Genomic DNA, 14,648 nt, shown 5'->3' with positions numbered 1-14,648 from the left:
GAAGATGGCGTCAGTTCAAGGATAGCAAATAAATCCGTCCAGTGTACCATCATAACTTGCATCTTAGTACATGTCGATTTTTGGCTGTTGGGTTTTATATTTCTTGCTCTTCTATCTAGATATATCTCTATAGGCTTTAGGCTTGTAATGAAATCCCAGTATTTATCCATCACATGCATTACAGTGAAATATACTGTATGCTATTGTTGGACCTGAATTTTTTTCCAAGATTCTTGTTTGTTTTAGGAGATCTGACTCATGTAATCTGCATCGGATGCAATAAAACGTGATATTTTACTGCATGAACAAGAAGAGTTATTAGCCCTAAGTGCACTAGTACCATTTGTAATCCGTTATACTGAGGTTTCACTGGGGACACAGGTACATATATGCACTCAGAGTTTTCTCGCAAGCAGGCAAATTGCTCAGCTGCTGATTCTCATCCCATTTGCAAGTAACACAAACAGCCATGCAATGGAACGCAAGCTCGGTCTTAAACAAGACTCTGAATGTCTGGCTTCGAGCCTTTATTATTCCAGGCTGCTCAGATGCAGACGGTCTGTGATTATTGATTGTGAAATCTAGACTCTTATAAAAGTGTTTACTGGACTTCAGAGAAGCCCACAGGAACACAAGGAGGTAATGTCTTTGTCTGAAATCAAATACAGCGAGATAGGAGATCTGAGATGCCAACATCTTAATGGGAACATGTCAGTTTAATAGGCGCGTGGTCATGAAATGTGGTTAGGTCTGTGTACAATGTGTAGGGGTGTGTTCACAGAGGTAGTGATGTAATGTATGGTAATACTTAGCAAAATAACTGCATCATGCTTTTCAGTTATTTATTAAATGGTCAGACTACATTTGTAGCCACATGTCTTTGCGGTCTTGTTTGAAGCTGTTTGGTGTTATTTTCTCAGTTATTGTGTTTTGGCCATAATGAGGATGTTAAAATTGGTTACAGGCAGCTGGAGAGAGATCCAGCTTATTATTTAATAATACTTTATTACTGGTACCCATGGATTGAAATCCTTACGATGTAAAGGGAAATGAGAAGAGTTTGTGCTCCAAGCACAGTTTTACAAAAAGTAATAACCAGGGGTGCACATAAGTGGTCCGCAGCTGCACATTCGCTGTCAAAATAAAAGACGCGCACCAGATAAGAAGTTGCAACGCGCGTTTGCGGATTTTCACAGCATATTCTGCACCACATCTCTGTGCGTTCATCATTTGTTTGAAGCCAGCTCACCTTCTGCAACCACTTTTCCAAGAATACGCGCTTCTTTTGCTGTTCGGACTCCTTCTGACATTTCTTTGGAGGTGGAGGAACACCAAAGTAACTGCTTAAAGGAGCTTGCTTCTTCGACATCTTTAAGAGTTCGAAACAAATGTCTGTCATCCTCCAGAAAATCTTATGTACGCAAACGCGCGTTGCAACTTCTTATCTGGTGTGTGTCTTTTATTTTGACAGCGAATGTGCACCTGCGACCACTTATGTGCACCCCTGGTAATAAAGCTGAAGTTTTAACATGGACGATGAAAAGTGTTTTTCAGTGGTCAGCAGGACAAAACCAAAACTACAATTTCATCCCCTTTTGGCATGTATGTTAAAATCCATTGTTGGGATAAAGGCAGCATGTCCTTTCTAGTGAAATAGTTTTTCTCCTATAACTGTGGGACTGAAAGACTGTGTTACCCAAACCAAACTATCCCACTGAGCTCTGCTAAAATGTAATTTTTGTCTTCAATGCTGTGTACCTTCTCTATTTCAGAGCTGCCTCCAGGATGGGAGAGGATAGATGACCCAGTGTATGGGGTGTACTATGTAGAGTAAGTGAATCTCCTTATTGGCAGCTTGCAAAGACAAACGGGGTTTCTCCAGATGAAACACCCTTTTACAAATCTCTTCTCTGCTTAAGTGAATCTGAGACTAATCAGTCTCCAAGTTATTATCTTGTTCTCTCTCCCTCTCGCCCTCTGTCTCAGTCATATAAACAGGAAGACTCAATATGAGAACCCGGTGGGGGAGGCGCGGCGTCGAAAAATCCTTGAGCAGCAGCAACAGCCGCAGCCTCCAGAAGGTGAGCGGTATATTCGAGGTTCGTTTCCTGCCCTGGCACGGCACCATTTCTTTCTTTCTTCATGTCTGTCAGTGTCATGTCCTTATAGTTTGTCCACTGCTATCCAGGGCTTTGGCCAGACTTCTTGTCTCTGAATTAATTCGACTTTAACGGGGGGGGGGGCAATATAAATATATATTATTGTTACTGAAATCCAAAGGATTAAAAATGGATTCTCATAAGGACGTTTCACAAAAGTAGAACTGGCCCAAGCCAGGGGTTGTCTTTGATGTTTAGGTTTTAATTTATGTGATTTATAGTCATAAGTGCCATTTTGTATTTGATCATTTATCCTGCATTACCATGAAAAGGCAAGAATGATGTTTGCTTTAGAGATTCAAAAACTTTGAGTTGGCAGTCGAGGGTGAAAAGACTGAAAGAGGTGAGGCAAAGATACATGCATGAGGATAAGGGCTCACGATGATGCACTAACAGTAATAAAATGCATTGAAACGCAGTATATTAGCAGCAAATTAACTGGCCTGCTTGCTATACTAATGCAACAGTATTCTGCCTTTATAGCCATATGCTCTATTCTTATTTCTTAGCTGTGCCAATCCACGAGCAAATTCAATTGGTTCCAGTATCTTCTTTTTTTTCATCTCAGAAGTAAACTTTGTCTATTATTTATTCATTCAAACTCAGATATGATCAACTCAGTTTAAGTCACTGCTGTTCAAGGTACGCAAAAAATTCAATACAGTGGCAGACAGTCTAGTCTAATGGCAACGCAACACAGACACAACTGCTGTGATTTAAAAGCTGCCTGTACGTCCATAAGAACATCGGAGAACAGAAGTGACTCACTCATAAGTAACTCAGCATATTTTTAAAAGTGCCACTGACTGCATGAAAACATTACTCTTCACACGCTCCACAACCCACAAAATGTGATAACTGCATTTCACAGTTTGCATGATGTAAGTCAAAGAATAACAGAGTAACAACATCCATTTCTATTAATTGTTTTCATTTGTTTTAACAGTACTAACACTCAGACTGTGTAAAGTGTTTGTAATATGACGCTTTTGCGACAACGGATATAATTTTGCTGCATAACATTTGCTGAGATCAACAGTATGATATACACGACAAAAAAACACTAGTAGAAGTACAGATAAGTATGAATAGTACTTCCTTTCAGCTCCGTGTTTGTGTGTATTTTGCTGTTAAGTGTTTCTGTGTGCATGTGTGGCATGTAAATACACCTCTGTGTCGCGCGTGTGTGGATTAACGTTTGGATACAAATGTGTCTGTGCAGAGTGGATAGAGGAGCACTCCTCTGCAGCAGCTCCACTGGCAAACTACGCACCAAACCATCTGGAGACCTACAGGGACCCACAGGTCCCACCAGCTCTACCTCCTGTCCCTACAGGAGTCAAACGTAAATCATTATGTTTATAGACTTTATATATTATTACTCTTTGTTTTTTCAAAAGAGTTGTTTCAGCTTGCTTTTTCTTTGTCTGTTTGTGGGTGGCGTTACTCAGGAGGTAATTTTTGGAGTCCATTTGGATCTGGATGTGAATCCAGGAATTTTTGGAAGGATTCTATACAGTTTACAATAGAGCAAAATTGGACTTTGCACACAATCTTCAGAAAAACAAACTGAAAAAATATGATCATAAACCAATCCAGAAAGCTTTCTGGAACTGATTTCGTGTCTTTGTTTAGGGAATTTTTAGCTTTGGCTGAGAAATAGCCTTTTACTACTTTTTTTTTTTTTTCATTATGCGTTCTTAAGAGTCCCAAAACTACATCCTGTACAAAATACTGTGCAGTCCACCTAATAGCCTTAAATGGTACATTTCATAGAACAGTCAGTTTCCGAGAAAACAGCTCCTTTGTCGGGGATTAAGAAATCTTGCCAATTTCCCAACTTCTGTTATTATACAAAGCATTGAAGAAAAATGTGTACCTCGACCATCAATGCATTATTGTGAGATGGGAAGTAGTACTGCAAAAAGGCATACTGTATATTGCAAACAAATACAAACCAAAGAAAATAATAAAGTAAAGAAAGTAGGATTCAAAGGATGCCAGACGAACACAGTGTCCAGTTTTAAAACCCATCAAGTTGGTTTGGGATGAACTGAACAGAGCTGTGAAAGCAAAGCAACCTAATAAATGCAACACTTTTGGGAAAATTCTGCAGTAACATTAGGGGCATATTCATTCAGAATACATGTTGTAAAATGATTTTACACCGAGAAATACCAACTGGAGAAGTGGGTGTGGTTTGACCAGTAGTGTTGTTTGAGTGAAAACAGGAAAGTCATTTCAAAAACATTCATTTTTGTTTTCATTTCCACTAAAAATTACAACTGTGCCTTTTCTTTCATTTTTATAGTCATCACATATTTAACTGCAGAAATTCATGTGACTTCTGAATCTGAAGGACAAAATTCCCAACATGCCACCTAAAAGTTATTTGTGTTCTGTAATGTATGTTATGCAGATTGATACAAGAGTTTTTTTCTGCCCCACTCTGCAGGGGGGAAACCTTTCTTTACAAGAAACCCAGCAGAGCTGAAAGGAACCTTTATCAACACAAAGCTGAAGAAAAGCTGCCGCGGCTTCGGTTTTACTGTGGTTGGAGGAGACGAGCCAGATGAGTTTCTACAGATCAAAAGTCTAGTGCTGGATGGGCCTGCAGCTTTGGATGGCAAGATGGAGACAGGTGCAGTACATGACCACCATCCACAGAGGGCACTGTTTTCTTTTTAAAAACGTTGTGTTGTCGTTTTCTGAATGCATCTCTTTATTCTTTGAGTCTAACCGCCACACAGCTGTGATTAATGCCAGATATCACTAACAGTGTAATGTGAATCTGGCCTGGTAGGGGTTTTAACTGTAAACGGCAACATTACCAATATTGTGATCTTTCTTTGTGCAGGTGATGTCATAGTCAGTGTGAATGACACCATTGTGCTGGGCTACACCCATGCTCAGGTTGTGAAGATCTTCCAATCCATCCCAATCGGCTCCATGGTCGATCTGTCTTTATGTCGTGGGTACCCGCTGCCCTTTGACCCTGATGACCCCAACACTAGCCTGGTGACCTCGGTCGCAATATTGGACAAAGAGCCTATCATCGTCAATGGACAGGAAACGTTTGACCCACCTTCCAACCAGGCCGGACCCATTAACGGCTTGCGTGAGCCACGGCCGCACAGCCCGTCAGCCGAGGTGGCGTCTAACGGCTCACACGGCTACACCAGCGATGTGGTCACCTTGGCCTCGTCCATAGCCACCCAGCCCGAGCTCATCACTATCCACATGGAGAAGGGAGACAAAGGTTTTGGCTTCACTATTGCTGACAGCCTGACAGGGGGGGGTCAGCGGGTCAAACAAATAGTGGACTATCCGCGATGCCGTGGCCTAAAGGAGGGAGATATTCTGATGGAGGTCAACAAAAGAAATGTCCAAAATATGAGTCACAACCAGGTGGTGGACCTGCTGAGCAAATGTCCCAGAGGCAGCGAGGTCACTATGCTGGTGCAGAGAGGTATGTATTACATGTCTTACAAATGTATATCAACAGGGGCGGAGAAACAGATGCAGGTAGTCAAGTTTTGACATGAAAGGCTATGAGATCAAATACACAAAAGAATATAGTGCTGAACAGACAACAGCTTGAGCAGTTGGCACACTAAGAGTAATAAGGGGGGGAAAAAAGCAGCAGAGACAAGTGAGGAGGAGAGTGGGTGGCAGAATGAAAATTGGACGGACCAGAGCGGATGAAATGAGAAGAGGTAAAGAGACGATGGGATGAATTAGAATGACTGTGGACGAGCAGATGAGTGTGGGAAGGAGTGGGAGGACGGGTAAGAGCTGAGATGAATGAATGAGAGGGGGGAGGAGCACGTTAGGTCAGGGACTTGTATATCAGAGTCGGCCTTCACTTTTACTACCTGATGTTAGTTATTTGACATGTTGAGCAATTGGTGTGATTTCTCATCTTCTGTTTTGATGTGTTTTATTTCCAAATTACCCTGGAAACTACTTTGGTCCTGAAAGCATCCTGAAAAGTCATTGTTGAACAATTTCGATTCTGGCTTCAGCTATAATGGTTGTTTTTTTTGAGGGGGGGGTGGGGGGTGTTGTGTTGACGTGATTGTGGCCGTTTCATTTCTCAATCTGCTCCCTAGCCAATCTTGTTCCGAGATGTTGCACTTTTGACCTGAAACGACCCGGAGTTAAACGTTTCTCTCGCTGAAATGTCAACAAATCATTTTGCGTGACAGAGTTTAGAGTATTCACGTGGCTACTGAATGACATTCAAGGTCCCTCGTTTGTGTTGAGTCCTTATTGTTGTTAAATTGTCATTCATGTTGGCTGACCCAGATCTGTATTAGTGGCAGGTTGCACCCCACATCAATTATGTCCTCTAATGAGCTGACCTTGTGCACTGCAGCTGGAATAACACCACTGTATTGTGTTAAATGTCAGCATCATTATGGACCAGTGTGGGAGAGAGAATAATATGGATGCAGAGCAGTATTTCCCCCTGACAGAGCAGAGAGGGAGAGGTGCAAAAGGAAGGAGGAGGCCATAGGCAGTCACTGGTGACTGACAGCAACGTAGATCATCTCCATTATGTTTGATATCAACCTGCCATTACTGTTGGATCAGGTGAGTGACCAGGTGATGAAGGACAAAGTACACAACCACAGGCTGCTGCATAATACCTTTTATTAACAGCTGACATCCAGTTCAAGGTCACGGGGTACCTGGAACCTATCCCAGCTGTCATAGGGTGAAAGGTGGGGTACACCCTGAATAGGCTGCCAGTCTAGCGCAGGGCTGCTGTCTGAGAATAACATTGATAACTGTGAGATAAACCTCGTAAAAGCCTCTAAACAAAGACTGCCAGTTCAGAGCTTTGATGACAAAAGATGACCTCGAGCAAAATTCAGAGAGAAGGACAAAACTGTTACAATGTGACTTACATCTGCAAGCATGCAGTGTGCGCTGACCAATGCAACATCTTTGAAGTATGTTTAATGCAAATTTCACTAAAGACCATCTTATGATACTATCAGAGTAGCTGTTCAAGTGACTATTGAGCACACATTATATAAATCTGCCTTTGCATGTTTCTTTCAAGTAGTCTTCAGGAATAGTTCTCTAGGCTTCTTGAAGGACACTCAAAGCTCTTCTTAGGAAGTTAGTTGGCTGCCTTTTGTTCCATTCTCTATCAAGATGATCCCACAATCTTTAAATAATGAGGTCTGGGTTCTGAGGAGGCCAATCCATGACTGATAGTGTTCCATTATCAGTTTTTTCTTCTACCCAGATATGCTTTTCCTGCATTAGCAGTGTGTTTGGGATCATTATCATGTTTGAAACTTAAGCCGTTGCCATTTAGATAGATAGCACTGATCTGATGATACTTTCCTGCATCCATAGTTCCATAGATTCTGACACCACTGTCTGAAATCCAGTCCCTAACCATGGTTCGACCTGCCTTATGTTTTACAGATGGCTATAAAGGCTACACATGGTCACACATGGCTTCTGACCTTCCATTACTGACAATGATTTGAACCAAAGTGGGGAAAAAAAACCTGCCATTAATACCTGTTGCCACTGATTTTTCAGTCCAGATATTTGTAGTTTGGCACTTCCCTTCCTAAAGAAGTCAAGCTTCTTGACAGCCCGAGACCATTTTTGATGAGTAAACAGTAGATGGATCAAGTGAGGGGCCGAAAAATCCAGCAAAGATGATGAGTCACATCTTTGCTGAATTTTTTTCCCTGTTTTTTAGAGACATACTTGATTGTGTTCATCTGCTGTAGATAGGTGTTTGTTTGTTTTTTCAAATTGTATTTAATTTTTTTTAAAGACATGTGCCAAGCTTTGCATTAATATCTCTTTGGGAATAACTCAATTTCTTGTGCAAAAAATCAGACCTGTTAACTTCAGGATTGTTTGTTGATTTTAGATACAAAATTGGTAACAAATGATGTGTTTTTGCAAAAAGGTTAACGCGCCTAAAGACACAATTTAACATTGGTTCTTTGCTAAGTTGTTTGACACGAATACTGGTTTATCCCAGTATCCTCAATTAGGTGCCTTTTTATATTTTAATAGTTCATAGGTCAGTATTAAGTGGCTTACCCAAAAAAAAGGAAATTCCTCAGAAAATGGTCAGGTACAAGGATGGGAAATCCTGGAGAGCTATTGCTCAAGACCACTTTAAAAATTAGAAAGTCTGATACATTTGGAAGCAAAATGAAAAAAATAAAAATGAGAGATGACTTTTGCACAGAACTGTATGTAAAAACACCTGCCTCAAACAAGTACCAGTCCTGGTTCTGCCCTCCATGCCAAGCTGGACAAGAGTATAGCAGGAGTCTTTCCTTAGTACTAGCATGAGAGATGCCCAAGTTGATATCGTACAGTATTGTCAGGTATAGCTTGCACGTGTTTAAGAGTGTAAAAAGCCACCTTTAGTTGCTCAAAAGAAAATTAACTTTGAAGGCATTTATCAAAAAGCTGTCCGTTCGATAACTAGATCACGTTAACTGTCGATTAGGTGATTTTAAAATGCCATTATGGTAAATTATGAGTAGGTGTACGTGACAGATTAACCAATAAATATGAAAAATAGTTTATGGTTGTAACTGTTGTTCTGATCGAGATTTGTGTTCTGTTTTCTAAGACTTATGCTGTGACCTTTCAAGGATCGCTAGTAGCTAGCACATAATTGTTCCCAAACAACAGTTATAGGAGGTAAAAAGAGTGAGATAAGAGGAAAAGCAGAGGATGAGAAATATGAGAACTGGGGATCATGTTTTGAGAAACTGGAGGTGGAGGATTAGAGGAGAGAGTGTGAGATTTGCTGAACAGCACTGAAAGTTCAGCAAGGGGAGCATATATGAGGGGATTGGTTTTTGAGATGGAGAGGAGGAGGAGGAGGAGGAACAAGGTGGACTTCAGCTAGAAGAGAAGTTTAATCGGTTCATCTGTGACTCATCAATCTGCGTCGTCTGACTCAGTCAGCAGAGTCCGGTTTTAGGAGAAGGCGCAAATCACAAGGTCAGAACATCACAGTGATTTATCACCAGGATTGTTTTCCATTCAAATATGACAGCTATTTTTCTGTTTCCCACGCCGGCTGCAATTTTTAGTCTGCTTTTCTTTTAATACAAAATATTCTGTGGCAAAACTAGAAATAGATCTTCATAGGTTGAGAAAATGTGCAAAACAAAACCGAACGTAGTTTAAGGTTTGTTTTTTTTTTGTTGTTTTTTGGTTTTTTTTTCTAAGAGTCAGATTGAGTTGTCTCTATTATCGCATATGCCCAACAAAGTGAGAAAACATCTTCTGGAGTCGTACACTCGTTTGTCCCTGTCGCTCTGAGGCAGCATTGCTCTGAACTGTGTCAGGGCAGTTTGGTGGTGGTTAATGTGAGATAATGTGCACAGTGAGTTCAGAAGCTCTGTGACAGAACACATTGGGTGTGCATTTGCAATAACTGTAATGCTCCCTGCAGTGACGTAACAGTGAAATGAGCAGAGCCACATTGGCAATCGCTGCTCCTCCAAATGTGTAGTTATCGAACATCTTGAGCAGAGGATTTCAAAGTTCTGGTGACTGATTTTTAGAGAGCCTTCATATTCTGAATGGCTTCACAGAATAAAAATGCTTCATGTAAAACAAAAAAACTTTAGGTGTAGGTGGATGGTGGTTTATTTTGGACATTGTAGGTTTTAGGGTTGTTGTTGTTTTTTAACATTAGGGATGTGGTTGTTGCAGTGTTTTAACGTCTGCTGTATTTCTGAGATGGGAAGGTTCACTTTGCTGTGAAGATTAAAACAGATGTGAAGTAAAAACCCTCCTTTAGTCACCACCTGTGCTGCTAGATAGTAACATGACATGAACTATGGATGATTAAAATGTTCTTTCCTCACTACACTCTTGCTGCACTATTGGCCTTACGGGCTACACTTTGAAGAGTCTAGATCTAGAGGAAGGCAGAATGTGTGTGCAATTAAAATTAGACGTGCAAAAGTACCCTGTACAGGTGAAGGAAGTACATGTTAAACTCCTGCATAGCAGAAGATATTAAAAATCCAAAACATAGTTGTGGATAGTGTTCTCGAGCCAGGCGGGTATTTTTCTAAAATCGAGTCTAATTTCTACTAGTTTATCACTTTACCTGCCCTGATCTAAAACCACTGTACAAATAAATCCACTCTCATGTGACTAATGTGCAATGAGGAAGTGTGGATTGCAAGATGTACCTTTTAGCATTTTAATAGATTTTAATTTTTTTTTTTCTTAGAAAACTTTAAAGATAACATCTGGTGTTCTCAACTGCATGATTCTTCTATGTAAAGGAGGCCAGGCCAACTATGACTCCATCTTGTCTTCCCATCGTTGTTGCCATGACAATCGTGCACAGAGCTCCTGTCCCCTGAGAGACAGAGAGAAAGACGAGAGAAAATGAAAACCCGGAAGAAAGGAGAAATAAAAATGGAGAGGAAATAAAGGCATTAGAAGGAAAATGCAATAAGAGATGAAGAGGAAGTGAAGGCAATATCATTTAGGGTAGATGAATGGAGAGAACCCCATTGGATAATGGGACAATTCTTATATGTAGTGAAGGGACAAATATTTACAGATTTGTCTCATGCTGTACACCCTCTGACCATGTATATAGAAAACCTGGAGGAAGGACCATTCGCACTCTTCACGCTGTGTGGGCTCTGCATAGACCCACCAAGGCCACAGCATCAGTTGCACATTGAAATAGTGGGCCACTCACAGTGCTGCAGATTCAGTTTAAAAAAACCCTCAAGCTGTTTCACTGCTTGTCACTCCAAGATAAAAGAACGCTCCCCCCTGCATGCATACTTTCTACCTACATGACAATGGGGGGGGGGGCAAACCTTATCTCAGGTCAAACCTACTCCATCATACAGAGGATTTTCTTTCACATGCATACTTTCAGTCTACTGAACACAAATGTCAACTGGTTTGTTGTAATATTGCAGCTTTCTAATGTGAAAAGCCATTTTCACATTTTCTCGCATATACATAGACAATATAAAATTGAAAAATACAAAAGTACTATTGGACACTAAACAGTCTTTAACCTGTCGACTTCCCAGTACAACGTGCATGTGATGCCCAGTTACGCCAGTGTGAGAATAGAGTAGCTAACTGTCTGGGAATCCAAAGCAAGTGAGTAAAAAAAACTTGTGTGCAGCTTGAGAGTCGTTCAGTAATTATGCCATTAACGTCTTTATCTGTAATGCTGTGTGATGTCACAAGCATACTTCTCTACTGTAAAAGGAGAGGAATCTGCCTTCTAGACACTGATACTCAAAGCCACTTCTAGATTGTTTACATCCTTTCCCATATGAATGCTAATGGATGCTATTTTAGTCTTTCCGTCTAAAGATCGTCTCAGTATTAATAAATGCTTACCTTTTAAGTTGGCCTTTTGTTCTTAATCATCATTTCAGAGTCTTTTAAAGAGAACTACGTTTATTTATGGAATATTGAGCATGGTTTTACCGGAATACAACAGGATTATGGAACAGGTGCCTAATGTAAATTGTGTGTGTGTGTGTGTGTGTGTGTGTGTGTGTGTGTGTGTGTGTGTGTGTGTGTTCTCTGCATAAATAACCGCTCACCTTCTTGAATGTGTGCCGTCATCACATATAGCGTGTATCGCTCTACGTATTTATTAATACTTCTCGTGAGCTGCGTGTGTGCACAAACATGCAATCAGCATACTTATTTCGCTGAGCCTCGGCTGCTCATAAATGTTACATTCGAACAGATCCAATCAACTTTGAATTCCATGTATACAACACATCAATGCTAGATTAAGTTAAGCAGATTTAAAGACTGCATCACGCATGAAGATGCAAAGCTACCGTTCTAGCTGGCACACACTTCGGTGGGTGAATTTAGAGCAGGGGTCAATATGAGTTTGTTCCTCTAATTTCTATTCCCCTTTAGTTGCGTGCTCAAATTTATCAACCGTACGGCCATAGTTGAGTTCAATTTCTATACCCTTAATGCTGATTATGGTGACGTTGTTGCCCGCTTGGAGATTTTCAGAGGTTGTTTAAAAGTTAAGGATCTTCACTAACCTTCCACACTGGCTCCACAGTGCTGTAAAAAGAAACCATTATTATTGACATCTGACCTTGTTGTGTATGTCCATCCTGGGCTAGACACACCCACACATTCACTCTGACGCTCTCTCTCGCTCAAGAAAAAAACCAAAAAACAAGCATCCCTCTGCACGTCAGCAGTTGTGAGATGTTCTACTTGCTCCAGTAGCTGCCCCCCTATAATATGAGAGAGAGGGAGAGAGAAAATAGGGATAAATTATGAATCACGTAGAGAGAGGGGCTTTGCAGCAACAGAGTTTTAACATTTAATGATTTTTTTGCCAATGCAGCAGAAAGAGCCTAAGATGGATGCTTGCATGTTGTTGCGTGTTTTCATGTCACTGGAAGTTTCCATTAATAATCCCTGCATGTGCCGGTCCGTTAGCTGCTTTATATTTGTATTGGTCTTGACAGCATAGATGGAGGAGTTGTCTGCAACAGATCAAAGGTCTGCAATTAATATAGATATGTTGCACTGCTGCTCAATTCTTATGCTTAACAAAACGGACTGCCATCGTTGTATACGGAAGGACTTGATTGCCGTGGCAACAGCAACTCCTTGTCCCGATCCCGCCTCACGTCGTTCATGCATTCATTTGTCTATTTTTGTCTCGGCGCACTGTGCCGTAGTAAGAGACGGGCAAAGGTGATTTAAGACAGGAAAATAGCGTTCTTGGAAAGCGATTCACAAGCTGTGTGTAGGTCAAAGCAGTCAGGTGGAGTCTGAGCCGATAGGTTGGTCTTAGAGGTAAAGGAACATACCCACTGAATAACTGTTTGATTGTGATGGATGTGGGGAAAGGCTATTATGTGGGAATGTATATTAGTCTGCTGTGAAACATCTCTCCTGACAGCTGGCTCCATGTATTAATATTTCATTAGCACAAATGAGATTGATCGTCTTGGTGATTCTTAACACTGTATTAACTGGCACATATATGAGAGAGGGAGAGAGAGGGATAGAGGCACAACAAGTCATGGTGCACATATGAAGAGACGGGGGAGGGAACAAGAAGAAGGGCAGAGAGGGAAACCTTCTCATTGTAAGCACTGAGTTAAATAGTGGAGTTGAGAAGAGAGAAAGCGGCTCTGTAGTTACAAAGAGGATGTGCATAGTAAGGCAGAAACTCGGGCTTTCCTTTGACATGATTCGTAAACTGCTGAGCCCTTACTCTCGTGCCGGAGACGGCTGCTGTGCAGGCTGTGGAGGCAGGACTGTGGCTGCTTATGAGGACCTGTAGCTTGTACCAGCAGTACAAGGCTGCGGCAGGCGGTCAGCCTGTCTAATGCGGATAGATCAGTAGCTCTTCTTCTAGCAGCACGGGTGAGAGCGCGGAGTGGAGCGTAGGGGGGCGGAGATCACTTAGATTAGCGAGCAGCCTAGCGCAGTGTGTTGCTCAGAGAGAAAGCAACAGAGAGGAGGAGGAGGAAGAGGAGACAGAACCGGGCCAGTTGCGCTCTGCTCTGCAGCAGGAATCAAGGGTTCATCCGTTTGTCCTGGGGAGTTTTTAATAAGAGGGGACAAGTCAAGAGCACCGCAGGTCATTAATGCTCTCTCTGTCTCTCTGCCGATGTTTTGCAGGAGTGGTGCCAGCCAAGAGGAGTCCAAAGCTGGTGGTGAGTACTATGAACTCTTTCGTGTTTGTGCATTTCCTTGCGCTTTCCACTGAGTGAAATGAGTTCTATTTAAAGAACAAAAGACAGACATATGATAGCTAACTCCCGCTTTTACAGTTTCAGAAATTCTTCCCATTGTTCCTACTGCCATCATATCTCTACTTCGTTCCCAGTCTGACACTTTGGCTCTCCCTACATCCTTCTCTCAGGGTTTTTTTTCTGCTTTTTTGTCATCTGTTTTTTTGTCTCGCTTTCTCCTTACATCCCTCCGCTCCTGCCATGCTGCCATCCTGTGACTGATTAAGCATAGCCTAGGCAGAGCAGTGTAACATTGACCAGCTGTTGGGGAGGGCACACAGCCTCAGACGAGGGAGAATGGGAGAAAGAAGCATGAAGAAAAGATAGAGAAAAAGGAGGAGAACGAGAAAAATGGATTGGCCCACAGCAGTGAATGCCTGTGATGGCCCACAGATAAAAAAGGGAGCACTGAGGCTAACTCGGAGAGAAAACGGGGCAATGTCTCCAAAGTGCACTGGAATCAAACAATTAGGGAGCTGGGGAAGCTGGATGGGGGACTTTGATAGATTGTAATGTGTCTTGTAGATGTTATTTATAAGAGAAAAGAAACTAGAAAAACTGGATGGGCAATGTGAGGGGTCTTTTGTGGGCCAGTGCAGGTATTCAAGAGTCCAAAAAGCAAATGTTTCTTTGTTTTTGCAACTCATCAGCCTGATAACAAATCAGTACAGTCTCAAATTACTGTCACCCTGTT

At 41.6% G+C, this 14,648-nt stretch overlaps 1 protein-coding gene across 13 annotated transcripts in view; it reads left to right on the top strand.

Annotated features, from left to right (window-relative positions):
* LOC308406616 (membrane-associated guanylate kinase, WW and PDZ domain-containing protein 1-like) overlaps positions 1-14,648 on the top strand; it is an 87,866-nt gene that overhangs the window by 56,281 nt on the left and 16,937 nt on the right. For 11 of the 13 annotated variants that reach the window (XM_080897703.1, XM_080897707.1, XM_080897706.1 and 8 more), the window contains 6 exons: positions 1,773-1,830; positions 1,987-2,099; positions 3,382-3,504; positions 4,615-4,800; positions 5,017-5,628; positions 13,842-13,876. In XM_080897703.1, coding sequence (XP_080753829.1) covers positions 1,773-1,830; positions 1,987-2,099; positions 3,382-3,504; positions 4,615-4,800; positions 5,017-5,628; positions 13,842-13,876 — 1,127 coding nt within the window. The remainder of the gene's footprint in view (positions 1-1,772; positions 1,831-1,986; positions 2,100-3,381; positions 3,505-4,614; positions 4,801-5,016; positions 5,629-13,841; positions 13,877-14,648) is intronic. The other 2 variants (XM_080897702.1, XM_080897699.1) reach the window with 1 other exon arrangement.

This window comes from Rhamphochromis sp. 'chilingali' (assembly GCF_963969265.1).
Source record: "Rhamphochromis sp. 'chilingali' genome assembly, chromosome: 12".
NCBI classification, from domain to species: Eukaryota; Metazoa; Chordata; class Actinopteri; order Cichliformes; family Cichlidae; genus Rhamphochromis; species Rhamphochromis sp. 'chilingali'.
The sequence above is the reverse complement of the archived record's forward strand: the minus strand, read 5'-3'. Positions and strand labels throughout refer to the sequence as shown.